The sequence below is a fragment of the Mauremys reevesii genome, linkage group 13 (assembly GCF_016161935.1).
Source record: "Mauremys reevesii isolate NIE-2019 linkage group 13, ASM1616193v1, whole genome shotgun sequence".
In the NCBI taxonomy this organism is placed as follows: domain Eukaryota; kingdom Metazoa; phylum Chordata; order Testudines; family Geoemydidae; genus Mauremys; species Mauremys reevesii.
This window is the reverse complement of record NC_052635.1, coordinates 6,418,655-6,438,968: the sequence shown is the minus strand read 5'-3', so window position 1 is coordinate 6,438,968 and position 20,314 is coordinate 6,418,655. Positions and strand designations below refer to the sequence as shown.

General features: G+C 46.8%; 1 protein-coding gene across 1 annotated transcript; it reads left to right on the top strand.

Annotated features, from left to right (window-relative positions):
• Positions 1–11,116: 11,116 nt before the first annotated feature.
• LOC120380953 lies at positions 11,117–13,844 on the top strand. Its single transcript, XM_039498893.1, has 3 exons — positions 11,117–11,180; positions 12,381–12,444; positions 12,691–13,844. The coding sequence occupies exons 2-3, from the start codon at positions 12,418–12,420 to the stop codon at positions 13,735–13,737; spliced, it is 1,074 nt and encodes a 357-aa protein (XP_039354827.1). The 5' UTR covers positions 11,117–11,180; positions 12,381–12,417; the 3' UTR covers positions 13,738–13,844.
• Positions 13,845–20,314: the final 6,470 nt, after the last annotated feature.

The window sequence follows — 20,314 nt, the reverse complement described above, 5'->3', positions numbered from 1 at the left end:
AGCCGCTGCAACCCCTCGAGTAACCGCTCGGGAGTAACCTCAGCCGACTTCTGGAACTCCGGCCAATCGGCTGGAGCCGCCCAGCCTGCCAAAACCCGCGCTACCGGTCCCCAGCGCTCCGACTGGGGCCACCCCGGTATGCGCTGTAGGGACAGCGACGGCTTCCCTACCTCCCCTGCCTTCAGCCAAAACGGCATCGTCTCACAGAGTACCCTGCTCGCTGCGCCACTTGTTGCTGCCCAAATCAGCCCGAGGTACTCTGTAAGGACGAGACCGACTCCACACTGAGAGTAATTAGTTTTTAATGAAGGATACCGTGACACACCGGCAACGGGGACTCCGCTCGTTGCGGCCACTGATATGGGGAACCCAGCACCCTACAAGTCGGCCTGGTTCGAAGTCCAAAACTAATAAAAGCAAGCTTCTATTTATCTCACTAGCAGCAAAGCAGCATAGACATAATAAAACATAGCTCTCTACCCCGCACACCTGTTTCCCATGGCTCACCGCCAAGGACTCTTCACATGGCGGTCTAAACCGGTCATACTTGGCTAAAACTAATACATAATGACCGATAGTAACCGGAGCTGAGAAAGCGAACATAAACAACGCCTAGCTAAGCCGTAACAATTTCTTCCGCAGCTCCCTGCTCTCCTACACCGACAGATACATGTTTAATGCAAAATGTTGAATGTCTTCTTCGTTCAGCAAATTACAATATCTTGCTAAGAAAAAACACTAACGGAGCATATTTTTGGAACAAAATAGGGCATGTTGTAAAATAAAATGTCAGTTGAAAATAACTGTGTGAAGTGTGTTTTTATGGTGTACAGGGGGTGTGGGGTTTGTCAAAGGGGAAGTAGGTTGCTCCTATAGTATGCATGTAGTTAGGTTACAGTTTATCAACAACAACAAGAGGTATATGAATGGCCTGTTCCTCTAACAAAGGCCCACCCAGCCCAGGCACTTGTGCATGAGGGATATAGGCTATTGGGGCATCTGGACCATTGCAAAGCAGCTGCAGAACCCCTCTTAAATCAAACCATCTTCCATTTCAGCTGTACCTTTTCATTTCCCCACCCCCACCCCCGCCACCCAGGCCCTCTGCATGAGGACTTCATCATGAGCCCTCTGACTTCAATAATGACTCAGGTCTCTCATCTACTGCTTCATATTTGTTTAATGCCCTACATGATCTGGGATCACAGTTTGCCAAAAAGTGTTTTATAAAAACAAAACAAAAAATATTTTCTAGGGGCTTAGCCAAGATAATGATCAACAACATTGTAATTGTTGCTTTGCAGGCCCTGCTACATAGTGTCTTTAAGTTCATATTTCTGATAGGCCATAGGATGGGGGAGATAATACCTCATAAAGTGGGAAAGTGCTTCCAGATGACAAACACTTGCCCATGCTAAAGTGTAACAACTAACACAGAATGGCTGCCTACAAAACTGTTCCACTTAAAGAGTTATCAACATTCCCCCTAAAACTCAGGACAGCTTTCTTATCTCCATGGCCTGATCTCTGTGGCTGTAGCTTTTTTTAAAAATTGTTTGTCCTTGTGTTAAGGTTCCCTCCTCACTCTGAACTCTGGGGTACAGATGTGGGGACCTGCATGAAAGACCCCCTAAGCTTATATTCTACCAGCTTAGGTTAAAAACTTCCCCAAGGCACAAATCCTTTCCTTGTCCTTGGACGGCATTGCTGCCACCACCAAGTGATTTAGACAAACATCCAGGGGAAAGGGCCACTTGGAGACCCTGTTTCCCCAAAATATTCCCACAAGCTGCTTCACCGCCTTTCCTGGGAGGCTTGAGAATAATATACTAACCAATTGTTTTTAATAAAAGTACAGACCAGACCCTTTATCTTTAGGACTCTAAAATCAATCAGGTTCTTAAAAGAAGAATTTTATTATAAAGAAAAAAGTAAAAGATGCACCTCTGTAAAATCAGGATGGAAGATAATGTTACAGAGTAATAAAAAGATTTAAAACACAGAGGATTCTCCTCTAGGCTCAACTTTAAAGTTACAAAAACAGGAATAAGCCTCCCTCTTAGCATAGGGAAAAATTACAAGCTGAAACAAAAGATAATATAAGGCATTTTCTTGCCTTTACTTATATTTTTTGTAATCTTAGATGCTTATTTCAGGTAGGGTGTTAGGAGATGTTTTTTTCCTGCCCTGGTCTCTCTCTGTCCCGAGAAAGCACAACAAAGAGAGCACAAACAAAACCTCCCCCCCACACACACACACACCACATTTGAAAGTATCTTCTTTTCTTATTGGTTCTTTTGGTCTGGTGCCAACCAGGTTATTTGAGCTTCTTAACCCCTTACAGGTAAAGGAGGGATTTTATGCTACCCTTAGCTGTATGGTTATGACACCTTGGTTTAGATTTTAAAAAATATTAGAAAAGAAGACGGGGGAGTGTTGTTGGAAAATCATAGTGCTAATGAAGCCTTTCCGTATTAGGCCTGAGTAAACCAAAGTTATGCTATGCTTGTCCAAACTGTGTTGGAAAGCTTACAGAACTCATTAGACTGAAGGCCGTGTATTTACCTATGTCAGCTATTTTGCTTATCAGTTTTATTTGGCTCCCCAAGTATATGTTGGCTCCCCAGTATATGCAGCTGTGTTCCCATGAATGTTTCCAAAGTATATAGCACAAAGGGTCGACGGGTGTATCTTGTTTCCCCTTCAGAATGACAAATGTATCCTCAACAGCTGTATGTATCTTGTAGCCCCCACAAAATGATATATGTATCCTGCATATCCAATTATCCCCTAATAGATACATGTACAGGGTCTATAGGTCAACCAAATGACGTAGACAAACGTAGGCTAAGTTGTTTGTTACCGGCTATAAAGGTAGGCCGCTTGGCCATGAAAGGTGTGTCTCTTTCTCTGGCACTAGCCGAGAGGAACACCCGCTCAGCTGACCGATCAATAAAGGGTGTGGTACTCGTCTTCCTGTCTCCGTGCCTCCTTGGTGTAATTAGGTAAGCTCCAGGGGGAAACGAGCCCTTTTGGCTAACAAATGGCGACCACGAAGGGACTTCTCTCCCTGTTGGGGGCGCTGACCGGCGGCCGAGGACGGCTCAGGAGAGTGGCCACCTTGAGCTATTGGTTTGCTCGAGCTCCGGGTCGCCGCAATCGGCTGGGACGGCTACGCCCCCTCCATAGAGAACTCCAACCGACACGGAGACAAGACGGTACCAGAAGAGGGGAGTCCACCTGCCGGACGTGGCCACTCTGGGCGTGGTAAGTGCGTTACCTCCTGGGTTTGAGGATTAACGCCCCCGAAGTGCGGGTTGGGACCTTGGGCCCCTAACGGTAAAGGAACCCACAAATAGGAAGGTGTGTGGGTAAAAGCTTTCTGGTTAAGGTACCTAGGTTCAGACACGGCTAATAAATAATTCCATTAACTCCACGAGTCCGTGGGCCGTGCTGAACAATTACTGGGACTTAGAGCAGCCCCAGGGCTGGCTTTTCTTTTTGGTAGGGGTACTTTTGTTTCTTGTTCTATTGGTATGCTGGAAGCCAAAACTGTAACCAGGTCTAGGAGCGTGTGAACCCATCTTCTCTCCCCCCCTTCTTTTCCGTGTGGGTAAGGGACAGTCTAAACATTCCACCTCACCCCCTAAGGGTACCCCAGCATATTATATGTACGTACATTATGGTTCTAAAACCTGCAGGTATTTAGAGAATTGGAATCTTTATACGCGTGAAGATCCATCTAAACAATGCCCATTAAAAGGTACCTTTAATCTAGATAAGATCATATATCTCAGAGGAGCTTTTAATCACCAAAGAAAAGCCTCTGACACAGTGTGAGCAATTTGTCTAGAAACGGGTTAATTTAAAACTCAGCTTCGCCCAGAGATAAAAAGAGAAAGTTGTTTTATGCTCAAGGTCAAGAATCAGTACAGACTATGTTAAGTACAAAAAAAAAAAAACTGCTTTCAGCCCCAGCTGGCTGTGGAAAAATAGAGACAGGCAAACCAAAAAGGCAGTACAAGTTACAGAACTAAGATTACATTTGCAAAGCTTAACTGTTCGGTGAGATCCAACAGTCTGACTTTGTGATGGATGCCGGTGCTGGTGTGGCTTGGTGACACTGGAGAAGCCACAGGTAGCTGACCTGGACTGGAATCTCTGAAAGAGACACCGCAGGAGATTCCAGGGTGTACAAGAACAGCCTTCCCAAGAGCGGAAGCATGTTGGAAATTCTGAACAAGCTGTATACAGGATAATCTCCCGTCCACCTATTCCCCTTTTCTGAACGTTATATACAGACGTGGCCAGTCTGGATATGTGTAAGTATGGGGCATTCATATCTTTCTTGAGTGATGTGGGAGCATTCCCAACACTCTCCATTGTTGTTTTATCATTTTAATGAAGCTTTAAAATTTGGTTATATGGTGTATTTTCTCTATCCTCCTGCAACGTCCTGCAGTGTCAGCCTGATCACCTGACATGAGGCATAAATTGGTAACAGAAATTTGTCACAGTTTGGTGAGCAATAGAGAATGGGGGAGCCCTGCAGAATGTACACCATCTATTTGTTTTACCCTTGTTATTTTATGTTTGTTCTGTTTGGTATTGTTGGTGTTATATGTTGAGGATTGCATAATTAAAGGTGTGCCCATTCTCAGCTGCAGTAAGTCTGAGAACTGGAGAAGGGTTTAGCATTCCTCTCTCCACCCTGGTTGACCAGGAAGGGTGGCAGGTGAAAGGATCTACCCCCAGTCGTAGCAGGACTGGGCAATACAGTAGTTGGAGAAAAGGAAGCCCTGGCTAAGCAAGTACCAGTCCTTCAGGGACTTGTTAAAATTTAACCATTTGTGCTCAGCATACGCCGTAACAGCAGTGTGTTTGCTACAAGAGGCAATTAAATAGTTAAACGCCAGTGGGCCATGCGTTTTGCCCAGGTGGCGAGCCTCACACGGGAGGACTCGGGTAGTCTTGTGAATAAAATGTTTTAGGAAAAAGACCAGAAAGGTGGGGGCAGAAGCCCATGAAAGAAACGGTTCAGCGCAAAAAAAAAAAAAAAAAGGATCGGGCCCAGACGGGCAGGCAACAGACAGAGAGCTTGGAGAACAGGTTGGAAACTTTTGAGGGTCTAGTGGAAGGAAGAAGTAAGTGAGTGTAAGCATGGGGATTTCAAATACTCAGAAGGATATTTGGAATGGGGATTTGAATTGGTAAGTGGCTGTTGGAAGACAGGCAAGTGATTTAAGGGAAGAGCAAGTGATTTGAAGGACAGTGAAAACTTAACTCTGTAGTTGCTGGAGGGAGTAGTAGTTGAACTTTGTAAAAATGCTAAAGAGAAAAGTTCTTGGTGTTTTTTTTTAAATGTTTGTAAATAAATTCAGGCAAAGAAATTATTAAATTGCAATCATTTGGCTATGAACAATTTTGTTGAATTAGCTAAAGAATGTATACAGTGCTGTGTAAATGAAAATTTATTAGGCTCTCTAAGGCACTATCAGTGGTGATGTTTTCTTTCAGTGTTTAAAAGCAGGAGTTAAAAGTAAAAAGCAAGCCAGAAAGCATCTGTATTAATGCAAATCATCTAACTGATAAGGTAGAGGCCACTGAAATCTGGGCTGTCTATGAAACACATACAAGAAAATATGGGGTAATTCCCATTTTGCCTGAAATCAACAAGGGTATTTGTATATTTTAAGCAATGATTGACTGCCCAGAAGGGGTAGACCTTTGTTTTTGTCTTTCAGATAATCAAAGAAAACTAATGCCAGCTAAACAGCATACAACATACCTTGATTTACTGGCAGAGTAAAAATTATGTTTTGTGTTCTATGTTCTGTCTTGTGGTGTTTGTCTCGTGATCAAAATTGTTGTGTTTAATATTTTCATGGGATGGTCTGGTTTGAAATAAAGCACAAGGCTTGAATTGAAATGCAGATATTTGTTTTGTTCAACTTAAAATACAAAGTGTTTGGATACATCAGAAAAATGTGATATACTAAAGTCTTATGTATTTTCTTAAGTAAAAGAAAAAAAACTGCATTGGCCAAATTGCATACTAACAGTCTTTGAAAGCAAGGACATAAAAAGTTAACCCACTCCCCATATTGTACATGGGATCCTTCTGGCTACCTCAGATTTCTAGCCAGAGGGCTGGGGATGGTGGGAAGCTATTGAACTAGAGGTTGTATTGAATGAACTCATCAAAGTGGGTGTGCTTGTCCTGGCTTGTTGTTCCAAAGCTCTGTAATAAGGTTATTTTAGTAGAAGGGTATATGTGGCATACATTAAATAATAAGACTAATGTACTGTATAACAGCAATGTGTATGTGTTCATTGTTAACAAAAGGTATATAAGTAAAAAGTAAAAGTTTCCTTTGTAGGTTAAAAAAAAAGGAAGCCAAAAAGGGGAAAAGGAAAAAGAACGAGTTAACTGAGAAAAACTTTAATTAGCAAGCTCAGTCCAAAAAAAAAAAAAGAAAAGAAAAATACACTGACTTCTTTCAAGGACACTTGGCTAACAACCAGAAAAGGGGGGCTTGAATATGCCCAACCAGCTGTAAAATCTGCAAAGACACTAATGCAATGTGTTAGGTTTCCTTTTTACACAGGTAAAGACGCACTACCCGAAGACCCTAGCAGCCCTGCCACTCCATGGAACCTGGAGACCGGATCAATGTATAGGTCCACCAACGAAAGACTGCTTTGGCTCCACGCTGGAAAGGCCCTTATTGAGTCCTGCTGATTACCAACACCGCTGTGAAGTGCCAAAGACTGACTGCCTGGACCCATGATTCTTACTGCAAAAAGACCCGTCCACATCAGGAGAACTCTCCTATATGATTAGCCTATTCCTTCTTCTAGCTCCACTGTGCCTTCTGGACAGCAGGGAAAAAGGACAAGGTGACGTGCTAGCTAACCTCTCCCTTGTCCGCTGACAAGACCTACTGTGCCTTTGAACTTTTCTAGAAGAATCAAAAACCATTACAGGGTGATGTGCTGATAATCTCTCCCCTGTAGAATGCTAAACTACAATTGTTTTGGGAAAGGAGAAGGAACGCTCACTCCACTGACATTGCCAAAGTCCAGGAATTCCTGACTAAAAAGGACATTGAGAACTGACCCTGGTAAAGAAACAAAAATTCTACACTGGCAGGAAGAAACTTGTGGGATCCTGTTTGGAAATGTGGTATTAATTGGATTTTGGGGTTTATTCTACAGGCTGCGCCCTGTGTTTTGGATAAATCCTTCAGTATGTATTGCCCTCCCTAATTGGATTTTAAATGACATTGCCTTTATCCAGTTTTCAGATCACTTTTACATACCCAGATTGCTCACAAGGGGCTGCCATTAGATTAGCACAACAAAGAGCCTGGGTTATTTCCTCTGGAAAAAGAAGAAATTGGGCAGATCCCTGTGGGCTGGGGCCAATAGTGTTGCAGTCATCTGAATTATTTTTCAAAGCCGAGAATATGCTAAGAAATTGGGCCAACTAGAAAAGGCCACTAGCCTTATTTTTGAAGCTCAGCTATCTTAAGTATAGGCTGGAGTTGGTAAGTTACATGTCATTTCCACCCTTAGTTCTACGACCCAGAAGTTACTGACAGAGATGGTATTAAAAATCACTGAGACTGGGAAGGCATTGCAATGGGACCTAGTATGTTTAGAAATTCAGGATTTCCTGAATGACCAGCTGATGGCCATTCAGAGTGATCTTGAGCACCAGACTTGGCCCACTGCCCTTACACACACATCAGAAGTACCATCTGATCTGTGGTCATGGAGACATACTTGGACACTTTCTAAATGGAAGTGTGAACATTTACAGTGCTCCTTCCAAGCATTTTGGACCAGTTAGGGTGGGTGTGGCTCCCACATACCGAATCTTGCCGGGTCCATGGGGAGGATGCCTATGGGACTAAATTATTCACCGAGACATCTGGGAAATTAAACCATTAAGTATACCTACCTGAGTTATAGTCAGTGCCCTGATCCCTTAGTTGTTAAATGAACAAGGTTCCACTCTTTTGTCCATGCATTCATTCCTGGGTTGGGGGTGACTAAGCTTAAAAAAGCAGTTGTAAATATTTCTGCAGAGCTTCATTGCTTTTTGGCCTCAAAGTGTGAGAAAACTCAGCCAAAAGGTTTGGTGAGTATTCTCAAAGGGGGGAGTTGTTGGAAAATCATAGTGCTAATGAAGCCTTTCCGTATTAGGCCTGAGTAAACCAAAGTTATGCTATGCTTGTCCAAACTGTGTTGGAAAGCTTACAGAACTCATTAGACTGAAGGCCGTGTATTTACCTATGTCAGCTATTTTGCTTATCAGTTTTATTTGGCTCCCCAAGTATATGTTGGCTCCCCAGTAAATGCAGCTGTGTTCCCATGAATGTTTCCAAAGTATATAGCACAAAGGGTCGACGGGTGTATCTTGTTTCCCCTTCAGAATGACAAATGTATCCTCAACAGCTGTATGTATCTTGTAGCCCCCACAAAATGATATATGTATCCTGCATATCCAATTATCCCCTAATAGATACATGTACAGGGTCTATAGGTCAACCAAATGACGTAGACAAACGTAGGCTAAGTTGTTTGTTACCGGCTATAAAGGTAGGCCGCTTGGCCATGAAAGGTGTGTCTCTTTCTCTGGCACTAGCCGAGAGGAACACCCGCTCAGCTGACCGATCAATAAAGGGTGTGGTACTCGTCTTCCTGTCTCCGTGCCTCCTTGGTGTAATTAGGTAAGCTCCAGGGGGAAACGAGCCCTTTTGGCTAACAGTAGGAAGGTGGGGGCTGCAGGGAGGGCAGACTCCTTATCTTTGGTTAAAAAAAAACAGCTAACTTTTTTTACATAAGCTAATTTTTTTCTTGTTTTTTGTATAAATGCAAACTTTAAAAAACAATCTTGTTTATTTCTTTGTTAATTAAAAGATGTATGTAAACTCCCGTCAATTGCCAGCTTTCATATTCTTACCCAGTTGCTGTTTTGGCACTTTCGAAACACTATTTTTAAAAGGACTTAAGAGGATTCAGGGGGCCTGGGGTCTTCGGCAGCGGGGGGGGCCCCGCTTTGGCGGTAATTTGGCGGCAGGGGGGTCCTTCTGCTCCAGGACCCGCCACCAAAGTGCCCCGAAGACTCGTGACGGGACCCCCCGCCGCCGAATTGCCGCTGAAGTCTAGCCAGGCCTGCGGCAGGGGACCCCCACCGTGAGTCTTCGAAGCACTTCAGCGGCGGGGGATCCTGGAGCAGAAGGACCCCCCGCCTGCCACCAAATTACCACCGAAGACCCGGCTGCACTTCGGAGGCAGGTCCCGCTTCGGTGGTAATTCGGCGGCGGGGAAACACCCGGAGAGGAAGAAGTTCCGAGGGCCCGGGCCCCGTGAGAGTTTTCCAGGGCCCCTGGAGTGAGTGAAGGATCCCGCTCCAGGGGCCCTGAAAAGCTCCTGTGGGGGCCCCGTGGGGCCCGCGGCCCGGGGCCAATTGCCCCACTTGCCCCCCCCCCCCCCCCCCCGTCTTGGCAGCCCTGTACAAAATGGCCCTAAGAGGGGCCTTGATTTGTTACAGCTCAGTCAATGCTGCTTTCTCATGTTCAACTGTTAAAAAAACAAACATAATGTTTCAAATAGGCCTCACTGCATACAGAATATCCTTTAAAAATGTCCCGTTATATTACATCTCAGTCAATGCTGTATTTTCATGTTAAATGTTAAATAAACCTTTATATAATGAAAAACCACATGTTTAGCAAGTGTTAAAAGTATGGGGGAAAAGTTGAGGGGTGGGGGTGTTCTTCAGATGGGCTACCTCTGAGCTTCATGCAGTCACAAAGCCACAGGTTTTGTCTTTTACAATCAGTAAATGGAATAAAATACTTGTTATAACTTTCACAAAGTGTCTTGCAATGCAATCTCATCCTTTGTTAAAACTTCAACAGCGTTTAAAAAGTTAGGAACGAAGTCTGTGTAAAAAACCAAGCAAACTGAAGGGGTGACCCCTAGAGCCTTGCTAAGGCAGACTATAGTGCATGCAGCACTGGCTAGCCTAATTAGTCTGATCTGTTTTTAAAATGTAGAGAAAGCCACAGCTCCAGCCTGTACTCTATTATTTTAATAAAATCTATAGACTCAAAACAAACACAGGAGCCTGTACCTGTGTCTCTGCATTTAAAAAACACAGACATGCTGATAATGCACAGAAAAATTCATACTTAAATCTAGAAGTCCTAAGAAAATCAAAGCTTAATATAACTTTCGCATGGATTTGTTAAAAAGAGGGGAGGAAAATAAACTTTTTTCTGATCCACTTGTTTACAGAATAAGAGGAATATAAACTGGCTGTTACTAAGGTTCTGTGGTTTTCACTCTGGCGTGTTTCGGCATGCTCGTTGTTGTTTTATTGAAAGACATGTAAAAATGTTAAATAAAGGGCTCTGTCTTCATATAGGCTTTGTCTTGTAAAATAAAAGTGTCTATTCCTTTACAAACCTTAATATAACTTTCATCTGTGTTTGTCAAAAAGTGAGGGAAGAAACAAACTTCTTTCTGATTCACTGATTTACAGAATAAGGGGAATATAAACCGGCTGTTACTAAGGCCCTGTGGTTTTAAACCTGAGGTGTTTCTGCCTGCTCTATTTTATTGAAACACACCTGTAAAAATGTTAAACAAAGGGATGTATCTTCATATAGGCTTGTCTTTTAAAGTGTTTATTCCTTTACAAACCTTAATATAACTTTCAATTGTATTTGTTAAAAAGTCGGGGAAGAAGCAGCTGATCCACTGACTCACAGACACTGTTTTTGCTAACAGGGGCTTTGCTGCAGCTTCAATTTGTCCTCACTAAAAAATAACCAATGTTAGTCTAAAACAGGTGGGGGAGGGGAAATTGTTTGTTACTAAGGGCTTATGGTTTTAACTTTTATTAAAGCCCCGATGTAAAAGGGCTACATGGCAGGGAAATGCTCGGGGTCTGTTTTTCTACATAAGAATAAAGCAGTTAAAGGGCGGGGAGGGAGATGGTTCTTGTTTAAAAATTTGGGGATGAAAGGATTGGTTCAGAAAAACTAATTCTATGACACTGCTGTAGAACATCATCTGATTGGTCTGATCCAAAAGTGGCAAAAACAAGCCTGAGGGGCTGTGAGCCTGGAAAGTTGCCTCTTTCCGCAGAAACATTTGGAAGGGTAAGAGCTCTCTCTCTGACTCGACCACATGCTGTCTGTCTTTGCAAAGGGGCTTTCTTTTCCCTTTTCTTGCCTTGTTCGTTCCTTTAACCTATGTTTAGATGTTTAACCTATCTAAATGTTTTTCTTTTATTTAACTCTTTTTAAATGCATTTTCTTAACCTACCCTTATGTTTAACAGTTTACATGTGTTTTTCTTAACCTACCTTTCAACTTTTTACCATGTGCTTACTAAACAGGCTCTGCCTTCGTAAATTCCCTTTTTTTTTGCCATGCATGTTCTTTTCAACCTATTTTTATCATTTTTAATATTATTTAATACTTTTAAATGCTTTTTTCTTAACCTACCCTTATATTTAATAGTTTAAATGCAACTTTCTTAACCTGCCTTAATATTTTTTACCATGTGCTTACTAAACAGGCTCTGCTTTAAAAAATGTCTTTTTTTGACATGTGTTCTTTTTAAACCTATGTTTATAGTTTTCAATCTATTCTTTCAAACTAACCCTTTAAAAACAAATATCTCCATTTTTCTTTAAGTTCTTTCTATTCTTTAATAACATGCAAAACTAGGTCTTTAAAATCATCTCTCCTTACTAAACCTAACTAAACAACCTTTCTTTCTTTTTTTAACTCTAAGCCTTACCAAATCTTTCTTTTTTTAATATTTAAGTGCTTTCACTCTATTCTTTCAACCTTTTTCTCTAAACAATCAACCAAATGTATAAAGCACAAGCACGCAACATTCCCGGATTCAAACATAAAAAATAATCAAAAAGAAGCATTCAAAATGGCCAACGGTGCCTCAAAACCAACGTGGATACCTGTCAAAAATACATGGTGATGAATGCTATTGAGTTATATACTACTCTGTTGGTCCGGCTCAGGAGTTTGGTCCTGTACACCAAGAGGGGCTGTCATCAGCCGAGAGCATCTACCAGGTGGGAGTGTCCGTTGGAGCTCTGCGGGGGACTGTGGGGGGAACCCCAGGGCTGAGCTAGCAAGGGGCTGCAGGTCAGGACTGAGGAGCACCAGCAGACTTGGACAGAGGGCTGGGATAGCTGTGGGGCTGCAGGTTGGGACTGAGGGAACTTTGGTGCCTTGTTTTCCTGTGAGCTCTATTCCTGGACTCCTGGCTGTGCGCAGAGTTATACGTCAGGATAACTGTTGATATTTCCTCCCCTCTTTATCTCAATGCAGGCAGCCCTTCCTACTTACAGGGTGAGACAGAGGATACATGGACCAGTCAGAGAGATCAGTGGTGGTAAGTGGGATCCCGTGTAAGGTGGGATAATTCCAGGTCAGAACGTAGGGTTTCCCCTTCCTCACGTTCCACCCACAGTACATCTAGGAGACTTCACTGCAGGCACCTCCCAGGGCTGAACCAATTCCTATCCCAGGTGTCTGGTTGCTGTTGAAATTGGGGGTTCTTCAAGCATCAAAGATTCACAAAAGATCAGGTAAGCTAAGGTCCTCCCCTCCCTTCTCCCTTCTTCTGTCCCCACCTCAGGACTGGACTCCTGCCAATGGATCATTGGTGCCTCACAAAGACGCCCCGGGCACCGACATCTTCTATAATCAACGGGGATTCTTCATCATCCGCTCCGACCTGGGCTGCTACCTGTGGACAGAGGATCTAAAGAGCGGGGCTGGCATCAAGATCCAGAGACTGCACCCTGCGTGCCAGGGCGGGGATCACTACCTGAGCGACAGTGAGAACCCCCCCAACATCTACATCATCAAGGGCGACTCCTACCGGGTGGTGAAGGACTTGAGCACGGATGCAGAGGCTGAGGTCCGTGAGCTGGCACCCGGCTGCCGAGACGGGGACCACTACACACACTGCGGTTCCTGGTTCTACATCGTCTTACAAAGGGAGGGAGGCCTGGTCTATGTCTGTGACCTGAGCACACCTATTCGTGGGGGCCGCACTCCTCTGCAGCCTGAATGCTCCAAGGGGCTCTTTTACTTCACCATGGACAAACTCCCAACCCTGATCAAGCTGGATGAGAAATGGGGGGCTCAGTGCTACCAGTACAAAGAGCTTTTCTCCAACCACCCACACTCTTTCTCCATCCACCCCGATGTGCTGGCCTTCTTCCCCGGAGGGCTGGCCCTCACCCAGGGCGCCTCCACCGGCGGCTGGGAGTGCATCAAGACCCTGCACAATGACTCCGATTCCTCCATCACTTGGTCCGACAAGGTCACCTGCAAGGTGGGCTATGCCAAGCAGCAGATGTCCAGCATTGAGCACAACTGGAGCATCTCCGCTGAGATGTCCATTGGGGCCGGAGAGCTCACCAAGCTCATCACCCAGTTCCAGTTCTCCTTCAAGACCGAGTACGGTGGGAGAAGCGTACGCACGGAGCAGGAGGACTGGAACGAAGCCCGTGAACAAGAGGAGTCAATCCAGGTGACCCTGGAGCCCAAAAAGAACCTGTACATCTGGCAGTACTGCCTTGGCATAGGCCAGAAGCCCGTCTTGTTCTGTAGGGACGTCCAGTTCACCAAAGAAAACAACCCCCCCGACCGCATCCCTCTGCCTCCAGTCCCCTAAGCGTCCATGAGGATGGAGAATGCAACACCATGAAGCTATTGTTGATGTGTGTGTGAGCTTTGGCTTCCTGGAAATCAATGGGATCGAATCAGTCCCTTCAAATCCATGCTTAGCACTTCCCAGTGCCCTCCTCCCAGCTTGCAAACCCGGTTCATCTGCTTCCCATTCCCCTTCTTCTCTCCAAATCTTGTTACCAAGGTAGATGATTTCATGACATGTTCTCTTGGTCCTCTCTCATTATACTCCACAGCCTGAACTGAGCTTTGAGGTCATTCTGGGGTCAAATCTGTTGCCAAAAAACAAAGACTGTATCAAGCCTGAATAAAAAAATGACTTTTTTTCAGCATTCACCAAGTTGTTCGAGTTGAATTTCCTTGATTTTCTACTTGGTGGGGTCTATAGAAGGGGAAAAAATGGAGGCAAAAGAAGGAAATCAGGAGGGAGCCAGGATGATAATAATCATCTTTGTACAGGGCTGCAAGTCCTAGGAGCATGTTGAGCTGCACTGAGTTAGTTCCTTAACACCCCACCCCCATTCATCTAGAGGGGAAAGGCCCAGTGTCCCATTGCCACCTGCCTGAGCTACCAAACCCCCCACCCTGGGGCTGGATTGGAGCCAGCGCCCCCTAGAGGGGAAAGGCCCCATGACACAGTCACTGACCCCCTGACAAAAGGAGAATCTTTCGCCACAGTTGGTTACATCCTGCTCCACCTGAACTGGCCCCTGGCAGACGTTGCTGGCCCTTTTTATCCTGCCTGCTGGGCCCTGATTGGCTTCTGCCCACTCCTGGCCCTTCTAGCCACTGTGGGACCAATTCTTATTGGTTCTGCCTGGGTTGATCCCGGGGTGGGGGAGGGGTCTCTCTAGGGGGTCAGAATTCGCTGCTTTTTCCCACCAGACGGGAGAGCTTCTTGCAGCCAGGTGCCCCCACATGGCAGAGGCCCCAGCAAATGCCTGGCACACCCTATAATGGGGGGTGGGGCAGGGGACACAAGGCACAGGTAAGGGGGAGGTGCCCAGGCAGGGAACCTATCCAGTCCCAGTGAACCTTCCCTATACCCCTCCTCCATGTCTGCCCTGCCCTCTCCCTCCTGAGCACCCAGCATGTAGCGGTAAGGATGTCACCTCTGGACAGAGCTGGTGGGTGCGGTGGCAGCAGGAATGGGACCCTGAGCCCCATGAGGAAAGGAACAGCCTGTGGAACTCACCACCACGTGAATTTAACAGACACGCAAGGGCCAATCAGTGATTCTTGGGGATCACTCCCAGCAAGGCAGAGGAGCCACATGGTGGGGCTGGGGGGCAGGAGGAAAGCCTGCAATTGAGGGCATGGCCCAGCAATAAAGGGGGCAGGAGGGAGTGGCTCCCCCATGGCAGGTTATTCCACAAATGTCCACAAGGGGGCGCCACTCTCAGAGGCCAGGTTAGATGGGCTCCCTGGGCTGATGGACCCTAGGGATCCTTCAGCAACAGCACAGATTTAGGGCAAGCATGGCAGAATCTGGGCCGGTTACCTCCCAGCTGCATTCCAGCTCCGGACGACTCACCAAGGGGGAGGGATCCATATACAGATGGGGAGAGCTGGGAATGAAACCCCAAAAGCCTTAACTCCCAGTCCCCCGACCTCCCTGCTCTCACCACTAGACCCCACTCCCCTCCCAGAGCTGGGGAGAACCCAGGAGTCCTGGCTCACACCACCACCACCACCCCCCGCTCTAACCGCTAGACCCCACTCCCCTGCCAGAGTCAGGGAAAACCCAGGAGTCCAGGTTCCCCCTCTCACACACACACACACACACACACACAACTCGAAGCAGGATAAAGATTCCAGGATTCCTGATCCCAAAAGCCCCCCATACACACACACACACACACTCCCACTACAAGACCCCACTCCCATCCCAGAGCTGGGGAGAGAATCCAGGCGTCCTTCCCCCTATTTAACCACTATCCCCTCCCTCCCATCTCTGAGTACAGGATAGAACCCAGGAGTCCTGATCCCTAGCCCCGCAACACACACACACACACACACACACTCTAATCATTAGACCCAACTGCCCTCTCCGAGCTCGGGACAGAACCCAGTAATCCTGGCCCCCAGCCTTCCCTGCTCTAACCACTACAACTCACTCCCCTCTCCGAGCCAGGGAGAGAACCCAGGCGTCCTACCCCTCCCCACCAGAAACCCGTCCCTGGCCCTTTAATGGGGATGGAGTTGAGAGAAGGAGCTGGACGGCCGCTTCCCGTCCCCGTTAGCTATGACTTCTCGTTGGGAGGTGGTCTGGGCTGATCTCCGGACCTGGAAAGCTTTCAGGATCCTGTTCCCATCCCAGCCCCACTGGCTGGAGGTGCAGCGCCTTGGGGAGTGGGGCACGGGCCATGTCTCCACTCCCAGCACTGGTGAGATTCAGGGACCATCCCTGCCCCTTTCCAGGCTGCCCCATTGCCCTACAAGGCTCTGCAAGTTGTGCCTCTCCAGGGGGGTCCCCACTTTCTGGGATCGGGGAAGCAGAGTCCACGCTGGGCTGCTGGTTACCCACAGTACCAAGTTTAGAGCCAAATACCACACCGACCCACCCAGGGCCCAAGCCCCTCTCCCTCAGACACACCCAGGGCTTGGCCCCTCTTGGTGTGACTCTACCCCCCGCCCCGAGCCCCTCACCAACCTCCCCTTCTGGGGCCTGTCTGGTTTCAGCATCAGCCCAGCCCCATTCTTCCCCCACCCAAATTCCTTCCCCATGTCAATTCTGATGCGCAGCTGGACCCTGAGTGCCAGCCTGACCCAGCAGCCAGGCATCTCAGAGCCCTGGCCCACCCCACCCTGTCTCCAGCTGTGGGTGATCCCTGATGCTTCAGAGGAAGGTTAAGGGACATCCCAGAATACAGGGAACCAATGGGGCATCAAGGTAACTCTTCCTGCCTGACCCCTGTTGGGGATGCCTTGAAGCATGAGACTGGATGATAGTAATTATCTTCTGTGATAGACCCAGGCCAGTTGGGTACAGCGGAATAGCAGAAGGCAGATATACTGGCCACTGGATTAACAGTTTTCTGTTCCCTGACTGACCAGAGCAGGGGCTGCTCCCAGCTAATGAGAACACCTGACTCTCATTAACCTACAAAGAGTCAGGTGAGGCCATTAAGCTAATGTGACCACCTGATTCTAATTAAGACCCTGCTGATACTATATAAAAAGGGCTCACTCCAGTCAGGCAGGGGAGAGCAAGTGCGGCTGAAGGGCTGGTTACTGAAGTCACCCTCAAACCATCGTTAAAGAAGCCCTAAGGTAAGGGTGAAGAAGGGAGAAGCAGGAGAGCTGTGGGGAAGTGGCCCAGGGAAATGTAGCAACTCTGGCAGTGAAAGGTTGGCTGCCAACAGCTGCTACCATTAGGGTCCCTGGGCCGGAATCCGGAGTAGAGGGCGGGCCCGGGTTCCCCCCAACCCACCACTACAGGAACAGCTCCTGGAAGGGGAAGTCAGGCCCCTGTCAGGACAGGAGGCTGAACAGAGACTGTGGGAGTTCTCTCACCACCCTCCTTGCAGCCTATGATGAAAAGGGCTCAGTAGACTGTGACCCTGGCCCTAGAGAGAGACGGGCTACGTGGAGGGTCACAGTGAGCCACTGAGGCTAGCATAAACCACCTAGAAGCGCAGTTTTCCTTTCTACCGTAGGTATTAACCTTTAATAATGTAGGTTATGTTGGTTTAGCCTCCTTGTGTAGTTATCACTATTATTCAATAAATAACTTGTATGGTTAAGCTGGTTGCGTCTCTCTCTCTTGCTGAACTTTTCTCTTTTGTGTTTTTAGCTTCCCCCATTCACTCTACAGCAACACTTCTCTTACCTACGCTAAAGATCCCTGCAGCGCCCAGAATCCTGTGGGGTTTGCTCACCAAGTAGGTTACTGCCAGTACAATTGTGCTGTGAGAGTGGGGATGGGGACATGCTGAATCTGGGACGCAGAAGGGCAACAGCTTGAAAGTGCTGCTTGACCCAGTCCATGGAGCCCAGGGGCATATAAGGAGAGTCAGCTTGAAAGTGCTGCTTCCTCCAGCCCAGTGAGTCCAGAGACATGTAAGGGGTCAGCTTGACAGTGCTGATTGACCCGGTCCGCTCAAACTTGCTCTGTTAATGTATGTGTGGGTTTGTTCATCCGCTTTTGGGGCTGGAGAAACCCAGCCCTAGGGAACCGAGGCCCTGCAGGACAGCTCCATTGGGAGGGGACTTGCTGAAGGGAGAAGTAGAGCTCTGCATGAGAACACAAGTGACACAAGCAGCACATTGATAGAATTACAGAATCCCCTCCCCAGAAGAGTAACCCGAATAAATGAGACTTCGGTTTTACTCCACTGGCTAACCACAAGTCATACAAACAATTCCCTTAGACACTCCAGTTTCCCAGTATCACCACCAGTGCCACTCATTATGGAGATGAGTGGTTATGAAAACCAACACCCCAGTAAAAGAAAAAAGGTTCTCTCGATCCCAGAGGACGAAGCCCCAGACCCAGGTCAATAGACAAGTCAGATCTTACCCACAAATCACGCTGTTGCCAATCCTTTAGAATCTAAAACCTAAAGGTTTACTCGTAAAAAGAAAAATATATAGATAAGAGCTAGAATTGGTTAAACTGAATCAATTACATACAGTAATAGCAAATTTCTTGGTTCAGGCTTGAAGCAGTGATGGAATAAACTGCAGGTTCAAATCAACTCTCTGGAACATCCCCAGCTGGCAAACTCAATGTCTCTTTTTCCTCCTTGTCCTGCAGGATCAAACCCTGATTGCTTTTGCTTAACAGAAGTCACTGGTTGATAGGGTGGGCTTTCTATGCTAACAGCTATTAGCAAGTCTTTTCTCTCCCTGTGAGCCAGGTAATTTGCATCAACACAGACACTGGCTTTTAGATTCTCAGCTGCTACCAGTTTCAAGGCTGGACACTCATTCTTTCCTTTAGCAGGACTGAGTTATTTCTCTCCCCCTCTCCCCCCCATTTTTTTTTCCCTAGAAGGTTAAAAACTGAAACTTCCTGCTTCAGGAACACAGGAATTGCTTTGCTGGCTAGGTGTGTTCACCCACTGCAGACCCTGAAGCACAGACTGCTCATTTAAAGAATTAGCCTGAAGACATTCCTCGCTCAACCACTTTGGGCTTGGCTACACTTGCAAGTTGCAGCGCTGGTAGAGGCTTTCCAGCGCTGCAATTACACCCTGTCCACACTTGCAGGGCACAACCAGCGCTGCAACTCCCTGGCTGCAGCGCTGGCCGTACACCCAGGTCTGCTTGGGGTATAAGGGTTGCAGCGCTGGTTCTGCAGCGCTGGTCATCAAGTGTGGACACTCACCAGCGCTGTTATTGGCCTCCAGGGTATAAGGAGTATCCCAGAATGCTTTTAACTAAATTATTCCCTTTGTTTTGTTATGCAGCCTCTCTTTGTTTTGTTGTCAATTCTTCAAATAGCTCCTGTTTGCTGTCATTAATCTGTAACTACTGTCAACAATGAAATGAGATAACCACTGCAGGGGTTGAGTGTTTGCTTTGCTTGAGAGAAACGGGGAGGGCAGAGGGGAAAGGGAGTATGTTGGATGCAGGTTGTTTGCAGTTAACAGTAAGGGGGTGGGAAAATTTTCTGATTTTGCACAGTGTCGGTTCCAAAAATCCACTCTCTCTCCGCCCCGGTCCCTGTCACACTGCCCCACACCCCCCTCTTTTGAAAAGCACGTTGCTGCCACTTGAATGCTGGGATAGCTGCCCATAATTCATCACTCCCAACAGCGCTGCAAATGCTACAAATGTGGCCACACTGCAGCGCTGGTAGCTGTGAGTGTGGCCACACACCAGCGCTGGCCCTGCACAGCTGGACGACCAGCGCTGCAACTACCAGCGCTGCAGATTTGTAAGTGTAGCCATACCCTTTGTCTTCCCAACAAACCAGTTATGCAAAGCTGCTTGTTTATAGGGCTGCTTAACTTTCTTTTACACCAACTAACCCTAACCCTAACCTTCTCAAAGCGACCCACACTGGATCTTTCGAAAAGAAAGTCAGTCGATCCATTCACAACAGAAAATTTCTGGCGGTTGGGAACTGAAACTTCCTCGATTAAACTACTTCCACGCCCTTCAGCTACAGTGAACTACTTGCACAGATTACCATGAGGATTCCTTTTCCTAGTAGCTTCTCTAAGCAATGATTCACCCCTTACTGAAATTCTGCACTTACCCTCTTCACCCAGACTAACACGGCTACCCCTCTGATACTTGGTTCCAAAGTTATTAAATCCATCAGTTTTTCAAAACTCCCATGCGCCTTTGCTCCCACAACCCACTGCTGTTGGGCTAGCAGTGGGCTGCATGTTGGTACTGAGGGGAACTGGCAGAGTTGGGCAGAGGGCTGAGCCCAGGGCTGGGATAACAGGGGGGTTGTGGGTCGGGATTGAGGGAACTTTGGTGCATTGTTTTCCTGTGAGCTCTATTCATGGACTCCTGGCTGGGCACAGAGTTAGTCCTCAGGACACTGTTGATATTTCCTCCCCTCTTTATCTCCACAGAGGACATCCCTATGTAGTTACGGGGTG

What these genes read in the sequence shown, in the direction of transcription:
- LOC120380953 (XM_039498893.1), top strand. Translation starts at nt 12,418, where the DNA reads ATGGACCAGTCAGAGAGATCAGTGGTG. An exon ending in AGTCAGAGAGATCAGTGGTG is followed by an intron (nt 12,445 to 12,690) that starts GTAAGTGGGATC and finishes TCCCCACCTCAG; the next exon opens with GACTGGACTCCTGCCAATGG.